The 19,478-nt window shown below is 43.8% G+C and overlaps 1 protein-coding gene across 2 annotated transcripts; it reads right to left on the minus strand.

Moving 5' to 3' along the window:
* Positions 1-386: 386 nt before the first annotated feature.
* LOC147456147 (wall-associated receptor kinase-like 3) lies at positions 387-16,072 on the minus strand. Of its 2 annotated transcripts, none has more exons than XM_086514715.1 (4): positions 15,044-16,068; positions 3,372-3,554; positions 2,557-3,161; positions 387-1,833 (listed from the first exon to the last, which is right to left on the minus strand). In XM_086514715.1, the coding sequence occupies exons 1-4, from the start codon at positions 16,002-16,004 to the stop codon at positions 1,240-1,242; spliced, it is 2,343 nt and encodes a 780-aa protein (XP_086370841.1). In that variant the 5' UTR covers positions 16,005-16,068; the 3' UTR covers positions 387-1,239. The 2 variants fall into 2 exon arrangements, with proteins under 2 accessions (XP_086370841.1, XP_086370842.1); XM_086514716.1 differs by having other exon boundaries at positions 1,542-1,833; positions 2,543-3,161; positions 15,044-16,072.
* Between the last annotated feature and the right edge of the window lie 3,406 nt (positions 16,073-19,478).

A 19,478-nucleotide genomic window follows, 5' to 3' on the forward strand; every position in this document is an offset into this window, starting at 1 on the left:
CCTGGACATACTAGCAGACGGGTTCATTCAGCGACCACGATACATGGATACTTACATGCCTCACAACTCGAGAGTAGCTATTGGCCAGCTGAGGGTTTCCTCAGAGATTGAGTCTGGTCGAGCATCAAACACCCCCAGAGAGGAGCGGATATGCCGGGTATGCAGAGTAGAGGTAGAGGATGAGGAGCACTTTGTATGCAGATACACAGCATATGATGACATCAGAGGCAGATATGAGGGTTTATTCACAGGGCAGCCTACCCTTCGAGAGATCATGGACTCCAGAGACGAGTAGAGTTAGAGAGTAGAGCACCATTTTGAGACTTATAAAAAGTACATCTAAATACTTCTAAGAGTCTGAAAAAGGTACACACTAGATGGTCACATGGAAAATGGCAATGGTCACCCAAGCACTAGAGATGTTTAAGTCTAAATGGTACAATTAGAAAAAGGAAGTTCATACAAGAATAATATTTCTTACTATGAGGATGTGAAATTGCAGTTAATCTCATCATATGAAAAGGGATTGCTTTGATAGGTACATTAGATTATATGACAAGAGTGAGTACTGTAGATGAATTTGTGTCAAGAGAACAAAACTTTGCTCTGAAATTAACATAAGGTGTTGTAAAGAAATTTGGAGCAATTTGGCTGTCTTGCATAGAGAGGTGCAGATACTCTTTTTCTTCGGGCATGGGCAAGATCTTCAGTTCTTTTCATACTGGACCATAGTCATATCACATGGCGTTATGCACCTCCATAGGGGTTCATTTTGCATTCCTCATTAAGGCCACCTTGGTGTATACATAGCCCTCAATTTGTTCTCCTTGTCTTGTACATCCTCTCAGTGATAGGCATTTGAGCATCTCCAGAGTTCTCGTTTGTACACCATATACAGCCACTTCTCTTGCCAAAAAATAAGTATATTCAAAAGTGTAACGTAGGCATAGGCTATGGAACCATGGGTCTTGAAAAGGCAAACATCGTCTCTTGGGATGGGGCTACTTGAGGTCTTGGAAAGACGAAGACTTCCAGTTGAGTGTAAACATGTCTCTTACTGTTTGTGCAGTGTCTAAGAAGCTTTCAACACTTGAAAACTGTTGAAGACTTGCCCTTAAGATGGTGGGTTGGGCTACCCAGTGCAAGTATAGAAGAGCAGCCCAATGGAGATATCATTAGACATCTTCCCTCTGTTTTACCTCTGCAACTGCCCTGAAAGTGGCAACACAGCTATATCCTTTACCGCGGCATAGTACAATCAAGCACAGAGCTATCTATGCTCATAAAGCTCGAGCTAGCGGGTGTACGCCCAGTTTGAACAGAAAGCTGTAGGTCTTTAGCCACAACAGCACCAAATGAAGTACGATGGTAGCCTAGGTCATGAGGCTGATGCAGAGGAGCAGGTGAATCGAGAAATTCATCCATGATATGGTGAAGCTCCTCAGACACATGGCTCATGAGGGGCCGCTGGGAACCATGAAGGGACAGGCAAAGGAGGGCGAGGGTGGCGACAGCCAAAATAGAACAGCGGGTGTGAATGAGGTCGTTGTGAAGGCGAGGGTCGATGACGTCCTCCACCCTGCCCTCGTTCATGTAGTGTATGAAAAGGAGTGCTAGGTTGGCGAAGCGTGGCTCCCTATTGTTGTTATCCACTGGCTTCAAACCCGTGATTAGCTCCACCAACATCACCCCCATGCTGTATACGTCACTTTTTTCCGTGAGTTGCAGTGTTTGAAAATACTCGGGATCCAAGTAGCCAATGGTTCCTTGCACCGCTGTTGATATGTGAGTTGCCCCTTCTGGCACCAACCGCGACACCCCAAAATCAGCCACCTATGAGGTTGCAGTGAAGCAATTAGTTTCTCCTTTTTTATGACAGAAAGCAGAAAAGTGTATGTCTTGTACAGGCTCAAGCACAGATAGTACAAGATACCAACACCAACCTGTTTACAGAGAGAAGACGTCTTATATGGGGCCAAGTACACACACATAAGATATAAGCACCTGAGGAGGCAATAAATACAACCTTTTTAAATATAAATCAACACATATTTGAGGACAAATGGAGAGCCGTTTCTTGGATCTTCTTCGGTGCACGGAGCTTGGCTCGAGTCCACATTCTTTGCATAAGCACCCAACCCAATGAACATCATACACACACCTCTTTGCCTTTCTGTTTTATCACATTATCATGTTCCTTCTTATACTTTATCTCTATTCTTTGCCTGATTTCAGAGCCCTCCTGGCAGTGCAGACTCCCTACAAGGGCCAAATAGCTCCAGGGAGGTACCATCAGTTCATGCAACATCTAACAAGACACGAGTATACACGCATGCATAATGCAGCTGTTTGGTTTCTCTCACAAACCAAAAAAAAAAAAATCCTTCTCTATTCCCTCTACCTTCATTAACACGTTGCGGATAACGAATAGCTAGTGTTCATGATATTAATAAGAGCTTGCATCAAAAACCATATATCTCCATTCACTGACTAGTCAAAAATATATGCTGCAAAAGCTAAGTGGAAATCTTACAGCTTATACCTTGCAGACCATACCTTTGCGTCAAAATTGTTGTCAAGTAGCACATTTGAAGACTTTACATCTCGATGGAGGATGGGTGGTACGGCTGCTCCATGTAAGTATGCCAATGCTTCGGCCGTTTGTCTCGCTACTTTTAGTCGCTGTCCCCAATTCATGATGATATGATTGCCTTCCCTCAAGTTTTCCATCAAATTTCCATTTGATACATACTCATATACTAGTAATGGTTCCACTGTTTCAAGGCAGCATCCTAAGAATTTCACTATGCTCTTGTGATTTATCTGCACCATTATCTCCAACTCATTCAGAAGCTGTGTAGGATCGACTCCCTTGTTAGACTTCTTGATGGCAACCACTCTACCGTTTGCCAAAACTCCTTTGAATACCGTGCCAAACCCTCCGGCACCCAATTTCATGTCACTAGAATAATTTTTGGTTGCTGCTTGTAGCTCTTCCACTTTGAATAGCTTTCTAGACTCCTCTCCTCTTGCTCCTAGAAGCAATAATTTCTGTAGTTGAGTACCTCCATTTTGTATGAAGTACCTCCTTTTTAACCTCTTTCTCCAGAAAACTTGCACTGTGAAAAAGCTGGCAATGGCCACGATGAGGCCCAGAATTGCTTCCACATTGAAAAACACAAAATGTGAGATACACATGTAAGGACTCTCACAAATGTTACAACGTGAAAAGAAGCAGCATTGAATCTTTTACAATCATATTGTTGCATAGGGAATCGCTAGTTATTTCTAGCACAATTGTCATGAAGAAACCAGTACCAAACTTAAGCACATAACAATGAAGTATAATAGCAGCTCAAGAGGATACTCACATGTACTTATTGCAATTGCATTTCTTATGGTAGGCGAGAAGTAACAACCAGAGCCACTTTTACGCCCATCTCCTACTTGAAATGGGGACTTGCACCGGCATGTGTAATTCCCGTCCGTATTATAGCATGTAGTCTGACCTTGAATGCAGTCATTCTGCACTACGTCCTTGCATTCATCAATATCTGCAACAATAAATAATAGACCATAGAGTGAAATGCGACTCAAGATCAAATTACATTGAAAAAAATGACTATGTGGGGTGCTTTAATTGAGAAGCTAAAACACATTTTGGTTGAATAGTCCAGGATGATTGTCTCAAGGGATTACAGATTTCAAAGAGTACCTAGATGAATCCAGGATAAGCCCAGAATCACCTTTAAAGGAAACTGCAAGGTATAGACTCCTGGTAGTCATCCACAAGACATTATAACCATCAGCTCCATCATGCATAGTATTGACTAAATACTATGACATCCCCACTAACGTCGTCAGTGCCCAATAGTGGATTATGGATTCAAAAGAGGCCAAAGCCAAAAACAATTTCCATGATAATCAAAAAAAACATAAGAGTGTTGTTTGAAACCTCATGAAACTAGAAAGACCATAACTAGACTTGCATTGTTCTTGATTCTAATGGAGCCTTAGATATCAGAGGAATATCAAGAATTCCTCTCAATTTCATCCCAGTTGAAAAGGTTTTCCAAAATAGATATCTCATATGCATTCATGTCGTCAAGTCAAAGCTTTTAATCAAGATGCACAATGTCGATGTTTCAACGAAAGCCAATCAAATCCCATGGTAATGCTCTTACACAAGCAAATTTTTATTTTAAATAGTTATAATTTTTTAGCCTACTAGTTACGTGGTCAAGCTTTTCTTGAAGGTGAGCATAAAGTACACAGTCATGATTGAAAACATCCATGTACTTTTTCTTGAAAGTTGGCTATGTCATCTCTCTCTCTCTCTCTCTCTCTCTCTCTCTCTCTCTCTCTCTCTCATATGGAAGTTTTCTAGAGATGGTGGCATCATTCTCTTGGGGGACTTTAATGCCCGCACAAAAAATCATCAGACAATGTTTTATAATATCTCAAATGAGATACTGAGAGAGCTAGATACCAATGATACGGAACTTGACAGAATCACACGATGAGTACATTGAGTACGGGAGATATCTGATGGAAATGGGGGCCTCACATGGATTGGCCATACTTAATGGCCTACAACAATTTCCCGCACCAACTGGGTTTACTTGCTTCCCACATAATGCACATCTAACCCTATGTGTACGTAGTCAGCCTAGATTAGGACGTGTTCTGGCACCTTTGTGAGTCTGTTCGGCAGACCGTGCATGTCCATACACTTAGAGTAGATGCATATCCTTTGGTTGCACACAGCATGATCATCAGATTTCAGTCAGGACTCATCGGGAGCATTTTTACAGTGCATAGACCTATTTCCCTATTTTAGCTAATTTTCACTTATTATATTTAAGTGACTTTTGTTGGGAACTAGGTAGGGCAATTTTGATAAGCAAGTACATAAGAAACCTAGCGCTAGCACTTTCTGGCAGAAGAGGCAGCAGGAACCAAGGTTCAACAGGCACCTTCTCAGCAAGACCCCCCCCCCCCCCCCCCCCCGGGCAGTCAACCTTGCATTTTCAGCCACAGACCCCAGATCCAGCATAGCGTTTTCGCATGAAGACAGCCTCGCGTTTGCATTGCAGATCAAACCCGGCATTAGCAGATTCCAGCCTAGTGTTTTGCATTTGCAAGCCCATCTAGCAACAGCAGCACAACATTCAGCCCTAGCGTTTTTGCATCAGCATGACAGCCTAGCGTTTTGCAGATTCTCCGCGACAGGACCGGCATATGCATTAGTGTTTTGCAGATCTCCCCTTCCCGCAACAAATCCTCGCCGCGTGGTCAGATCAACGAGCGTTTGCAAATTCAGCCCAGAAAACGCAGATTTCAACATCTGCGTTTTCAGAGCGTCGTCATTGCATCGTCGTCACCGACATAGAGTCAGAATTCAGCACATAAAGATTTTGCAAATTCCAGCCACTAGCGTTTTCAGATTTCAACCCGTCTTGTCGTCGTCCTCACCGTCGTCGACAAGTCCATAGCATTGTAGAGATTTGTGCAATCAATAGTAGACTGCTCTCGCCGTAGAGAGTGGGGCCGAAGCATCGTCCGTCGTCCCCATACCGGGTCCATCGCGCGCCCCACGGCACCAAGCCGTGGTTTGCCAAGATCGGGTGGTCACGTCCCACCGTTACCCCGGAGACCCCCGCTCAAGCGGAGTCCAACATACAAAGGAGGGTTTTGACAACATTCTGGTGTCGTATTCTTCTCTCTGTATCTCTCAGTCTCAGCACCTTCATTGACAATGTTCACCACTTTGTTTGTGTCCATTGCACTCTCTCACTAAGGGAACGGAAATGTTAGGTGCAACGGAATGAATGTTGTATTTTCTCAAGATTAGTGATCTTTATTGCTGAAGGTTCCTTTTAGTTCTTAGGGAAAGAGAGAGCTTTCCGTCTTATGGAGAGTGCTATGATCACGAACAAAGTGAGTGGATATTGTGCGTGCAAGTGAATGAGACTGAGAGATAGAGAGAGAAGAGAAATACGACACCGGAGACGTTGTAAAACCCTCCTCCGAAGGCCCCACTCTCGTCGGCGAGAGTGGTCTACTTATGATTGCACAATCTGGTACAAATGGTATGCATGAGACTGATGCAAGTCTAGACTATGTCGACGATGACGACGGTGATGACAAAGTCGACCTAAGGGCTGAAAGCTGCAATCTTTCTACTGCTGTCCAAAAACGCTATGGGCTGAAATCTGCTAATCTTCTATCTGCTCAATTCTGACTCTATGTCGGTGACGATGTCGATGGCGACGATGCGACGACGACGCGCTGAAAACGCAGATGCTGAAATCTGCGTTTTCCGGACTGGAACTGTAAACCTTGTGGAAACTGACCGTGCGGCAAGGAACTACTGCAGGAAGGTGAGATCTGCGAGGTTCGGGACTTGATCAGCAATGTCAAACTACTGAAAACTGAAAACGCTAATGGTACTTGAGTTTCCGTCGTGATGATCTGCAAAAACGCTGAGGTTGTACTGCAAATCAAAAACACTAGGGGCTGAAATTGGTCTTTCTGTCGCCGTGGTTCTGCAAATGCAAAAACGCTAGGCTAATCTACTGTGTAGCGATGGCGCCGGGGCTGATCTGATGTGCACCAACACGCCAGGGCTGATCTGTTCCCAAAACGCTAGCTTTAGGCTTCTGCTCCAAAAACGCTAGGTCTCTTGGGGGGTTCTGTTGAGAAGTTGCCTGTTGAGCGTGGAGCTCCTGCCGCCTCTTCTGCCATTTAGTGCTAACTTGGCTTTGCTTCTTTACAAACTTAGCAAAATTGCTCTACCTACTTTTGTTGGGAAGTCACTTAAAAATAATAAGTGAAAAATGTCAAGAATAGGGAAAATAGGCTAAAATCACTGGAAAATTCCCCTGACTGAATCTGATGAATTCTGGTGGGAATACTGATAATCATGCTGTGTGCAACCAGAGGACATGCATCTACACTAAGTGACTGGGCATGCACGGTCTACGAATAAACTCACAAAAGTGCCAGATCACTTCTAATCTAGACTGACTGGACTGACGGAAACCCTGTTATGGTGTAGCTTGTCCACGGACACATAGGGTTGAATGTGTCACGTGACATCCCCTCCTTTTCAAAGTGAGGTACTAGTACTAAACTGTATGGCTCGAGGGAGATCGCCAATAGCATCCGAAATCCTGGAAGGGACTCTTCGCCGGCCCACTCTGATGTGTGGGTCGTGCGGTACTTGAACTTCATAAAGGTCTGCAACGCTTGCTTCTTTGGGCCGCGCCGAAAGCGACACAAAGTCTTATGAGTTTCCTTCCTTGCTTCAACTTCGTCGAGAGTCATGTTTCTTTCTTCTTCAAGAATCTCCATGGCTGAAAATTTCTGAAACCACTTCCAACACAAAAACATGAACATACCTATTCCATGTAAAGTGAAGGGAAAAAATCTTGTCTTCTCTAAAGACTGTGTATGCAATGTAGATGAACATAGAGACGAAGTGACAACCCGTTCATCAAACACATGCAAACAATGAGATCGAGTCTTTCTCTTTTGATCTAGAGCAATGAACTTTGGCAAAACACAATGGAAATGCCCACGCTTGGTGCTCATACTTTCATGTGCTCTTTCTACAAATGTGTCGTGCCAAGGAAGAGACATGGAATGTGACTTCCTTGAATGCATACTTTTCAGCTTTTCATGAAAAATCCGCATACATTCGTGCTTATCCATGAGAGAAACGTGCTCAACATACAATATGTCATGCCTAGGAAAAGGGATCACATAAAGACGCTGACTAAAATACAAGAAACGATCACGAATGAAACACTCAAACAATGTGTGCGTATCAATCATGCGAACACATAGTACTTCCTGTGATGGTTCTTTGGACCTAGGCTCGAGAGCCAAGATCGGTTCTTCATGAATGATCGAATCGTCCTGTGGGGGTTCTTTGGACCTCGACTTGAAAGCCAAGATCGGTTCTTCGTGATTGATCGAATCTGCAACGAGGTTAGCTTCGCTAGAAAAAGCATCAACTAACACATCATCCTTGTGAACAATCACATCTTCTTCATGCAACTCATCATGCTTGTGAGAAATCACATCTTGATCATGCAAATCATCATGCTCATCATGATCATTCAAATCATCATGCTTATCATCATGCAAATCCTGTGTGTCTTGCTTGGGAGAAGAAGAGTCTGAGGGAGTCTCCTTTCCCCAAATCTCTTGCATCTGTGCCTGAACTTGAGAATAGAGTCGCCAGAACTCTTTGTTTTGTCGATCGCTCTGTTCTTGTATTGCTTTTCTTTCTGCTTTGTCTTCTGCGTGTCTACGATCCATTTCTGCTTTTCTTTCTGCGTGTCTGCGTTCCATTTCTGCTTTTCTTTCTTTGCATTCACGATCAAATTCTGCCATTCTTTCTGCATTTCTTGCTTCGCGTTCTAACTTCCTTTCCATAAACATCTAGTCTAAAGCCTCCATAGGAGTTAGTGCAATCCTTGACGTAGATGGGGAAGGGTGAGGATTGGAAAAACTTCCTGGTGGGGAAAATTCTTCTTCGCCTCTCTCATGCTCATCACCTCCAAGCGAAGTATCCATTCCGCTTTGAGTGATGACCATTCTGAAGTCGTGGGTTCTTGTGGGTTCTTAAGTTCACGAGGAACTTGGGTTCTTGGGGGTCTTGAGTTCTTGAGGTTCTTGAGGTTTTCTTTCGCTTGCAAACCGTGTTTGAGAAGGATCTTCTCTTCACCCAAGTTCTACCCTTTTCTGCGGGCGCACCCCTTGGCGGCCCTGCGCTCACACCAAGGTTGCTTTTTCCCACCTCACGTCGATTGGCCGGCCGCTAAGTGCACGGTCCGTTCTTAATGAGTGAAAAGAGACACAAGGGGAGGCTGGACAAGCCCTTCTTTCTTGGGATTCCTGTCACTCTTCAACAAAACAAGATTAGCAATCGCCACGCCCAAGTAAACTTGGGTTCGTGCGACCTCAACAAGCAAAAAAAAAATTATTGTGGTTCTTTCCTTGAGTAATGCAGAACACTTCCAAAGCCCTGATACCAATGTAAGGTGCAGCGGAATGAATGTTGTATTTTCTCAAGATTAGTGATCTTTATTGCTCAAGGTTCCTTTTAGTTCTTAGGGAAAGAGAGCTTTCCGTCTTATGGAGAGTGCTATGATCACGAACAAAGTGAGTGGATATTGTGCATGCAAGTGAATGAGACTGAGAGATAGAGAGAGAAGAGAAATACGACACCAAAGACGTTGTAAAACCCTCCTCCAAAGGCCCTACTCTCGTCGGCGAGAGTGGTCTACTTATGATTGCACAATCTGGTACAAATGGTATGCATGAGACTGATGCAAGTCTAGACTATGTCGACAATGACGACGGTGATGACAAAGTCGACCTAAGGCTGAAATCTGCAATCTTTCTACTACTGTCCAAAAACGCTATGGGTTGAAATCAGCTAATCATCTATCTGCTGAATTCTGACTCTATGTCGGTGACGATGTCGATGGCGACGATGCGACGACGACGCGCTGAAAACGCAGATGCTGAAATCTGCATTTTCCGGGCTGGAACTGTAAACCTTGCGGAAACTGACCGTGCGGCGAGGAACTGCTGCGGGAAGGTGAGATATGCGAGGTTCGGGACTTGATCTACGATGTCTAACTGCTGAAAACTAAAAACGCTAATGGTACTTGAGTTTCCGTCGCGATGATCTGCCAAAACGCTGAGGTTGTACTGCAAATCAAAAACGCTAGGGGCTGAAATTGGTCTTTCTATCGCCGTGGTTCTACAAATGCAAAAACGCTAGGCTGATCTGCTGTGTAGCGATGGCGCCGGGGCTGATCTGATGTGCACCAACACGCCAAGGCTGATCTGTTCCCAAAACGCTAGCTTTAGGCTTCTGCTCCAAAAACGCTAGGTCTCCTGGGGGGTTCTGTTGAGAAGTTGCCTGTTGAGCGTGGAGCTCCTGCTGCCTCTTCTGCCATTTAGTACTAACTTGGGTTTGCTTATATACAAACTTAGCAAAATTGCCCTACCTACTTTGTTGGGAAGTCACTTAAAAATAATAAGTGAAAAATGTCAAGAATAGGGAAAATAGGCTAAAATCACTGGAAAATTCCCCTGACTGAATCTGATGGATTCTGGTAGGAATACTGATAATCATGCTGTGTGCAACCAGAGGATATGCATCTACATTAAGTGACTGGGCATGCACGGTCTACGAATAGACTCACAAAAGTGCCAGATCACTTCTAATCTAGACTGACTGGACTAACGAAAACCCTGTTATGGTGTAGCTTGTCCACGGACACATAGGGTTGAATGTGTCACGTGACAGGAGGCTCTCCCTTCCGTAAGTAAAAGGAACCTTGAGCACAGTTCGGAGCACTCATCTTGAGCAAAGTTCAACATTCACATCCGCTACACCTTACACTTTTATTCAATTTTGGGCGGACCATGGCATCAAACGAGAGCTTGCGAATACCGGTATCACCTTCAAAGAATGGTGTTGTGAAGCGGAAGAATAGGACAGTGGTAGAAATGGCACGGACCATGCTTGAGCATCGAGACTTGTCGAAGTCTTTATGGGCAGAGGCAGTTGCGATGATAGTTCATTCCATAAACGAATCTTCAACCTCTTTAGTTCCTAAGAAGACCCCATTTGAAGCCTATTTTGGTAAGAAGCCCGACGTCTCCTACTTTTAGATTTTTGAGAACGATGCCTATGTCCATGTACCGAAGGAGCACTCAGCAAAGGGGGAAGTTTGACCCCAAGTCCCGAAGAATGATTTTTGTCAGCTGCAACTCTTTCTGAGGAATATCGACTTTATGATCCTCAGAAGAAGGATGTTGTACTCTGCCGTGATGTTATCTTTGACGAGATCTTACCTTCAAAAGGGGGGTTTCCACTCCGAAGTCTTCCACGACAACCCCTGATTTGCCCATACTTGGAGACCCTCATTTTGATTTGCCTCTTGATGAACCCTCTTCTCCTACTAATGTCCATCGGGCTTCGGAGGAGAATGCACCAATCCCGGTGATGCAGATGACAGCGGTTCTCATTACAGTGCAAAGTTAGAGCCAGATATACCAGTAGCTCCTCCACGAGGAACAAGACAGACAAGTTGTCGAAGTGTCTATTGAAGACTTTGCGAAATTCAACAACTTCAGATTTTCCACCTGACTGGCGTGAAGCCGGTACTACACCACAATCTCACCGACTCCGTGTTGCTGAGGTAGATGGGACTTTATTACAAGTGAACTATGCTTTGATGTCTACAGTGATCAAGGACAAAGACCCTCTTACAGTTGAGGAGGCACTTTCACAACTGAAGTGGAAGTTCGCCATGCAGAATCAAGAAGAAAAACACTTGACAGGACCACAAATCTGATGGTTCTTTGGACAAGCACAAGGAAAGACTAGTTGCCAAAGTCTTTTCTTAGAAACCTGGTGTGGATTATGACGAGACCTTTGCACCGACTTCAAGGATGGCGACCATTCAGATAGTTTTTGCTCTGGTTTTTCATATGGTTTTTGTTTCAACTTTTCTCAATGGTGATTTAGAGGAGGACGTGTATGTGGAGCAACCTCTAGGGTTCGAGGATTCAAACTTCGCAAACATGGTTTGTAGGTTGCTACGGTTCTCTACGGCCTAAAGTAATCCCCTAGAGCGTGGTACCAGAAGATAGACTCTTTCTTCCTACGACACTCCTTTTGACGATCTTCTACAAACCCAGATTTTTACATTTACCATGAGGGAGGATCGGTGACACTTGTTATCCTCTATGTGGACAATCTTGTGATTACAAGTTGCCATGTTGAGCACATCCGCAGTACTATGGAAACCTTGGTTAAGTAGTTTGAGATAACAAATCTTGGCTTGCTTCATCATTTTCTTGGATTGAAGAGATGGCAGACAGAGGGGGGGCATCTTTCTCTCCCAGGAGCGCATATCCAAGAATTGTTGGAAGCATTTGGTATGACCAAGTGCAAACCTATCTCAACTCCTCTGGATCCCAATCAAGAGTTGTCACAGTTTGATCTCCCAGTTATAGCAGATGCTACATAGTCTCGGAAACTGGTCGGTTCTCTCATTTGGGTACTCATCATACGGTTTGATGTCAGTTTCCCGGTGGGACTTCTTGGTTCTTTCATACAGAAACCCGTCAAGTCACATTTGGAGTAGGCTCTTCAGACTCTGCCATATTTATAGGCAACCAAGTAATTAGGCATTCACTATGCGGCTGGAGGTACAGACTCCCATATCATTCTACAAGGATGGAGTGATTCGGATTGGGATGGAGATCCAAATGGACGACGGTTGACTACAAGTTACACCTTTTCTTTTGGCTCAGGAGGAGTTTCATGGAGCAACAAGAAACAGCCAGCAGTTGCCTTTTCTTCCACCAAGGCAGAGTACCGAGTTATTTGCAGTACTACATGTGAGTCAATGTGGATTCGAAGGTTACTTTTGAAGATGAGCTTTCCCCAACAAACGACCATCATGTACTCTAACTAAACCGGCCCGTAGGATGGTAGACTTTGTCGGTAGACTTTCGCTTTCACCCGATTCTCTACTTGATAAACTTTACTTGACTTTACGACACAGAAACTTCACGAATAAACTCGTGACTAGAATTAACACTTCAAACAAAGCACAGCCTGGGAGCTAGAGTGCTTCCAAGCACAGCGACACCTTGTAGGCCCCAAAGACTGGTGCCCCTTTCAATATTTCATTATTCTTACGAAACTTGGAGAAAACCTACAAGTTCCTATGAGTTGTCCCGCTTTTACCGGGCTGAAAATGTCGTCCTCTAGCCCGATTTCGGTAGCATAACCGCAGTAGGAGACCAGAGCTAGATTGATGCGAAGATTATAGGAGATGGGAGTACCCACAGAGCTGATTTGGGAAATTATGGCATTATACAGGTCAGTAGTGGGGCATGTACGCACTCCCAGAGGGGTTATCTACATTAGTTACCTCCACTATCGGGGTGAAGCAGGGCTGCCTGCTCTCTCCTACTCTATTTGGTATGTATGTGGATGAGGTTTCTGACTATATTGGGAAAGAGGGAGATACAAGTGCACATTTGGCAGGGACATGGATTCCACTATTATTATATGTTGATAATATTGTGTTGATCTCCGACTCTCCAGAGGGGATGCAACGTCACTTGGAATCTTTGCATAGGTTTGCTCACAACAATGGTCTGTCTGTCAACCTTGGTAGAACCAAGGTTATGGTGTTTAACACCACCCCACAATGGACCAGGATATCAGCACCCACATCCACATACAACAATGAGACAGTGGAGTATACAGATGCTTACACCTACCTTGGGGTGGACTTTAGTGGACCAGCATTTTCATTGAGGAGAGCAGTAAACACTAGACTGACTAGAGCACATGCAGCATTGGGTGGATTGGAGAGGATGTATTCACAGATTCAGTTTCAGGAGCCTCGGACGAAGCTCTGGCTTTTTGACACTTTGGTGGCTTCTGCACTGCTCTATGGAGTTCAGATATGGGGGCCTTCATTGGACCATCACGCGAGGTCGCGTCGCACTGATGGATGGGGAGACATGGAGAAGCCTCTAGTCTCTATGATCTCGCAACTTATTAGAGCCAAGGTTCCAGTACCACATGACATTATTCGAGCAGAGCTAGCTGCCTCCCTACTAGTGGTTGAGGCACTTACCATATCAGTCTCCTTTTTACACTGCTTGTGCGACCTCCCCAAAGACAGATATGCCGGCCTAGCACTTGAGTCCTCTGAACAGTTAGCTTTGCAGGGAGACACAGCATGCTGGTATGGGGAGATGACATCATGGTTTCAGGTACATGGGTTCAACATGGATAGATTGCCCCCCTTCCAGTACTCATTGGATGCACCCTCACTGACTCTTATACAATCCCAGATCACCAGGCTCATCCGCCAAGACCTGATTCAGCTAGATACTAGGAGGACTTGGATACACCCGGCTCGAGAGTTTGGGCACGAAGATGGCTTTCTATAGAGAGCATCTTCTCCAACTTCCTGAGGATGGTTTTGTGAAGAGGCCCAGATACATGGACACCCACTTATCTCATGGGATACGATGTGCTATTGGCCAGATACGTACATCTTCATACCAGCTTTGGATCGAGACTGATAAAGAGGGGAGTACCAATAGAGGCCAGGACATGTCCCCTATGTCACCTGGAGCCTGAGACAGAGTTGCAGTACAGATGCCATTGCCCAATTTACTGTGAGATACGAGGCCGCTTTCACTGCCTGTTCAGAGAGGGCTTTGGACCGGTCTGTTTTTGCTCGAGCTGCGCAGACACGGTGAGAACCTGATGAGAGGAGAGGCTAGCCAGTCTCCAAGACGGATCACATACTTCTTTAGAGTGGACACCAAGCAACCAGAGGTGCAACTACCACAACAGAGCTCACATTCTTCTCACACAAGAGGCACGTTGATCGATCGAGCGATTGAGCTAGGGAGATCTAGACGCCCACGACTACGGAGGACTACACAACATCGATGGATGCTACATCAGAGGATTCGGATCACTTTGGCCCAACATGCAAGACGCCTGGTCAGACTATTGACCATGGAGGAGATTGATGAGATTCGCTAGCGACCAATGATGGATCTCCTATGATTTCGCTCTTTTGAGGATTATACATCCTGCTCATCTTGTATCACTCTTTGTATCAGCTCTCACCCATTACGCACATCCACATTGTGTTGTATTACCCCCTAGTCATTACTTTCACCCCCCCTACTCAAATCCTACACAGTTCCAACTAGCTGCTTCGTTCACATCTAGCAATTAAGATTTTAGTTTTTCACTTTACTTCATTTTAATTTTGTATTAGATCCACCGAGATTGTATCAGTTTGGTCTCCTAGGTCATTTTGGCCTTTTGAAGACGGTCTATCTATCTATCTATCTATCTACGCGCGCGCGCGCACGCACAAGATTGTGATTGCCAATTGACTTCAACAAGAGACGAACATAATAATTCACACTTAAACAAGAGACATGAGAAAGGTATGACCTGAGCATTTGATCCCTTGAGCAAAGCCATCACCAGTATATCCAGGGAGACAATAGCAAAGATATCCAGGAACTTCTTGAACCAGAGAGATAGTGGAAAAATTCGAGCATGCGTACTCAGGGCTTTGCATGATGCCAAGATGGGTAGTGTGATTGGATGGCAAAGCCCACATGAGCTTGATCCCGTACTTCTGGCTATCGAAATCAGTGTAATTAGGGTGGAAAAGTGTGGCATAATTAGAAGAGCAGCTTTCAGGATCGTATGTGGCAGCCGATAACAAACTGCGTTCCGCTGCATACAAAGTCCAGCGTGGAAAGGAGCCACGAGGCCAGTGAAAAACGCAGCATTGGTTATGCCCACACTCTGCATTATTGCCACCACTGGGGCACAACATATCACAGCCCCCAAGAGACACATCAGTAAAACTGGCTGAGATATTGGCAGGGAAAGAGGTGTTATTTCCTGCTGGATTGGCAATCACTAACACGCCGTATGCACAACCAAAGCCGCCAAACTGGTTTTCATCAGAGAATACATAGGGAGATGGAAAGGAGGGAAGAAGGAGAGATTTTAAGTCCCCATCACAGAGTGTGCCATTTGGTGTAAGCTTCATGGTGACCATTGTGCTGGTGACATCCAGAATAATGCTATTGTTGGCGAGGGCTAGCACTCTCAGGCTAATTAGATCTGCAGTGGCATTCGCCGATGTACCCAATGATGCTTTGTTGAAAAGCAGGTAGCCGTTGAGAGGATCACATTCAAGCTCGAAAAAGGAGGAGAAGGAAGGGCAGCCAGTTGCGTTTGCGAGCTTGAAGGGGTAGCTGACCTTAATACCTCCACATGTTTGGTTCAGGCATGCCGCCTGCTGCTGCTGCTGGGCGGTGATGACAAGTCTCACACACAGCAGGATGAATGCCAATGTGAAGGTTATGAAGGGCGCAAGGGTAGTGTGCATATGCATTGATGATTGAGGGGAGGGGAAAATCAAAAGAGTGTTAAGTCTCTCGCTAGGAGAAGAGAGCTTCAGCCTCTGTTTCATATTTAACGAGTACCCAAATCATTCATTCATTTGACTTGGGAAAAAATTTTCAGTCCCTAAATAAGAGCAACGAGGACCTAATAAGAAAGGTCATAGATGCTTCATATTTAGCTAGGCCTACAGGTTAGAACTTTGGTGTTTTACTATGTCTATGAACTAGAGTAAACACACCAATAGCGGACCACCCAACATTAGATGGCACTGTTCCAAGCTTGAAGGGGTGCAAACAAACCATGCGTGCAGCACCTATCCGCAACAAAACCAGCGTCACGAATGTCTAAGCACATGTGGCGAACGACACAATTCTATAAATCGTGTGTATCAAAAAGTGGGTCCGTTAACAAGACCGATAGGAGGGGTGTTGTGGGTCATTGCAAAAGCAAGGCACGATCCTCAAATCCCACGGCCTAGATTTAAGAGTCAACGCTCTAACCACACTAGCATTGGGGGGTAGTGCTATAATTGATGCGAAATATGTTTTATTATTGGAGGTGGACGAATCTCTCTACATAGACCGACCCATCCTCTTATTGGCTCCTTTACCCTATTGTTTGAATCGATAAAAATTGGAAGTTTGGTGAAATCTTGTGATATGCTCTCCCTCTTCTCTCCATTGCAACCGAGTCGTCGACTCTTTCCCTCTCTTTATATTCATGGCATCCATCTCTCTCTCTCTCTCTCTCTCTCTCTCTCTCTCTCTCTCTCTCTCTCTCTCGTCATAAAACTTTTAACTACTTAGATCTTTGTTTCTTTCAGTGCATGATAAGGTCTTCACAATGACACAGTTTACAAGGACATTATTAGCCAGGTAGCGACTGTGAGAGTGAGGGTTTGTTGTGAAAATCCATGACAAGATTGTCAATTAGGGGTTATTGGGCAGGCAAGGGATTTCATGGGAGGATTATTGGGCGCGGTCCGTCCTGAATTTAGATGCCTACCCAAATTTACTTTTTTCTCCGAATTTACCAAATGTCCCAAATTTATAAATGTGCATCGGACATCCCAAATCACTTCATTTGTTGATCCCCTCTCGTCGCGCCCGTGTGAGAGTGTGGAGGCAAGGCTGTTGGAGGAGGCTATCATGGAAGACAAGGGAAACGGGAAGAGCGATGCAGAGAGGAGGAGATTGAAGATAGTCACCTCAAAAGGGGAAATCTTATGAACTATCAATTTGAAGATAGTCACCTCAAAAGGGGAAATCTTATGAACTATCAATTGATCTTATTTATTTTGAAGCCAAAGGCCAAGAGATATAAGTAGCTTCTCTTTATATTTAGCAACAAAAGTATTAGAATAGCCCTTAATAGTGCCAATATTCTCCACATAAAGACCACCAATGAGCCCTTCCTAACTGGTGCTCACAAGACACACATTGCAAACTTGACGCATCCTGGAGAAGGAGCACTAAGAAGCACAAATGGGTGCTAAATAGCATCATCCTTCGGGTGAAAAAGAAGAGAAAGAGAAGGCAAGAAAGTATGAAGACTTGCCAGATCATCCGCAAGGTGTGTACAAACCCCTCCCATGTCAATTAATGCATGTCTCAGTTATTAACGCAGAGAGAGAGAGAGAGAGAGAGAGAGAGAGAGCATTCCCCTCTTGGATCTATCTATGCATAGAGAGGCAATTCCATCTAAGAGACCTTGAGTTGCACACACAATTGACCCGAATAGAGATATCTCTAGTGAGATATATATATATATAAATATAAATAAATATATATATATATATATATATAGAGAGAGAGAGAGAGAGAGAGTCACATTTAGTGATGTACAAAAAGATAACAATGTCATAGCTATGAAGCGTAAGGTTAACATTAAAAAATATTTGAAAAGCATATTTTTATTCGAATACACCCCTCATTCTTACGAGCACTACATATATTATGTGTGAATCCTATCGAATCTCCCCAATCTCGAAAAAAAAATATTTCAAAACATATTAATTGTGTAAGTGAAGAGTGAGCTTAGGAAGTCAAAAGTCAAAAAACATACGGCAGTCGACAAGTCAAAAGATATACTAAGGTGAAAAGTCAAAAGACTTTTTTTTGATATACTACGTATAAAGTCAAAATACATGTTGTGTCCATATAAAGAGATAGAAAGAGGTAGTAAACTTTACATTGTATACTTTTGTTTCTCTTCTCTTTTATTTTTCTTTTAGTGTTTTCTTTCTCTCTCTCTAAGTTGTGTATGTCTTCACACTCAACTAATATTGTTGCAAATCTACGTGTTTCCACATTGCCTGTTGTGTTTCCACATTGCCTGTTGTTGCACGAGAGAGAAGAGAGGTGTGTTGTTGAGAGAATCTTTGAATTAAGAATATCTTTTAATTTTTTTGAAGCCATTAAAAATATTTTTAATGGACTAGTTCATCGCTTTTGTGTTGTTGAGGGAATCTTTGAATTAAGAATATCTTTTAATTTTTTTGAAGCCATTAAAAATATTTTTAATTATTTTATGTTGTGAATTCTATTATCTCATGAAACTTTTTTTAAGAAGGTAAAACTTAACTCTCTCGACTTTTCAGAACGTAAGCTTTTCATTTTCTACACCATTTGATTCATATTTCTTTTTCTAACCCATAAAACCGAGCGATATATTAGAGAATGTGAGAAGGCACAAAGACGTGCTAAGTTAAGGGGAGATAAGGGAGAGTAAGTTTAAATATGTGCTCATAATCACATGGAATTTTTGTTGTGTTTTAATGTAAAATTGTATGATCTATTATACATACGAGCTCGCACAACCCACCTCTTGCGGGTCTTGTTCGCTCTTACCAAGGGGTCAATCATATACATTCTCAAGCTCACTCATGCGAGTATGTGTGTACATACCAGTGTGTGTATGTGTGTGTGTGTGTACACACATCTACTGATAATAGATCTCTCTCTCTCTCTCTCTCTTTGACATGACCCTGTTGGACATATCTTGCAATCAATGCACTCCTTGAGACAACATTCCATTTGGAGAGACACCCTTGCTTCGTATTAGCTGAAAACAGGCCAGAGCGTATGTGATTGCATCTAAAGAGACACCCTCACTTCACATCCGTTGAAAAACACCAACAGTTCCTTGGCCCTGCCCAAGTTGGGCATATCTTGCAATCAATGCATTCCAAGAGACAACATCCCGAACATGAAGCTCCTCAAGCACTTTTTGTGCTTTATGAAGTGCGCATACATGTCGACCAAGACAGTGCAAAGCACAGAAAGGGAAGCACCACAAGATGTGTATTTCGCATGCATCACCTGTTCTCTCAGTCGATGCACCAACACAGTCAACCTTGAGTTGACTGCCATCCTCTTGTCTCTCAGCTAGTCCACTCCCTCTATCAAACTTGCTCTTCCTCGAGTTGGCGACATAAGGAAATGCTTTCCCATGACATATTGAT

Source organism: Adiantum capillus-veneris, chromosome 6 (genome assembly GCF_014529385.1).
Source record: "Adiantum capillus-veneris isolate H3 chromosome 6, ASM1452938v2, whole genome shotgun sequence".
In the NCBI taxonomy this organism is placed as follows: Eukaryota; Viridiplantae; Streptophyta; class Polypodiopsida; order Polypodiales; family Pteridaceae; genus Adiantum; species Adiantum capillus-veneris.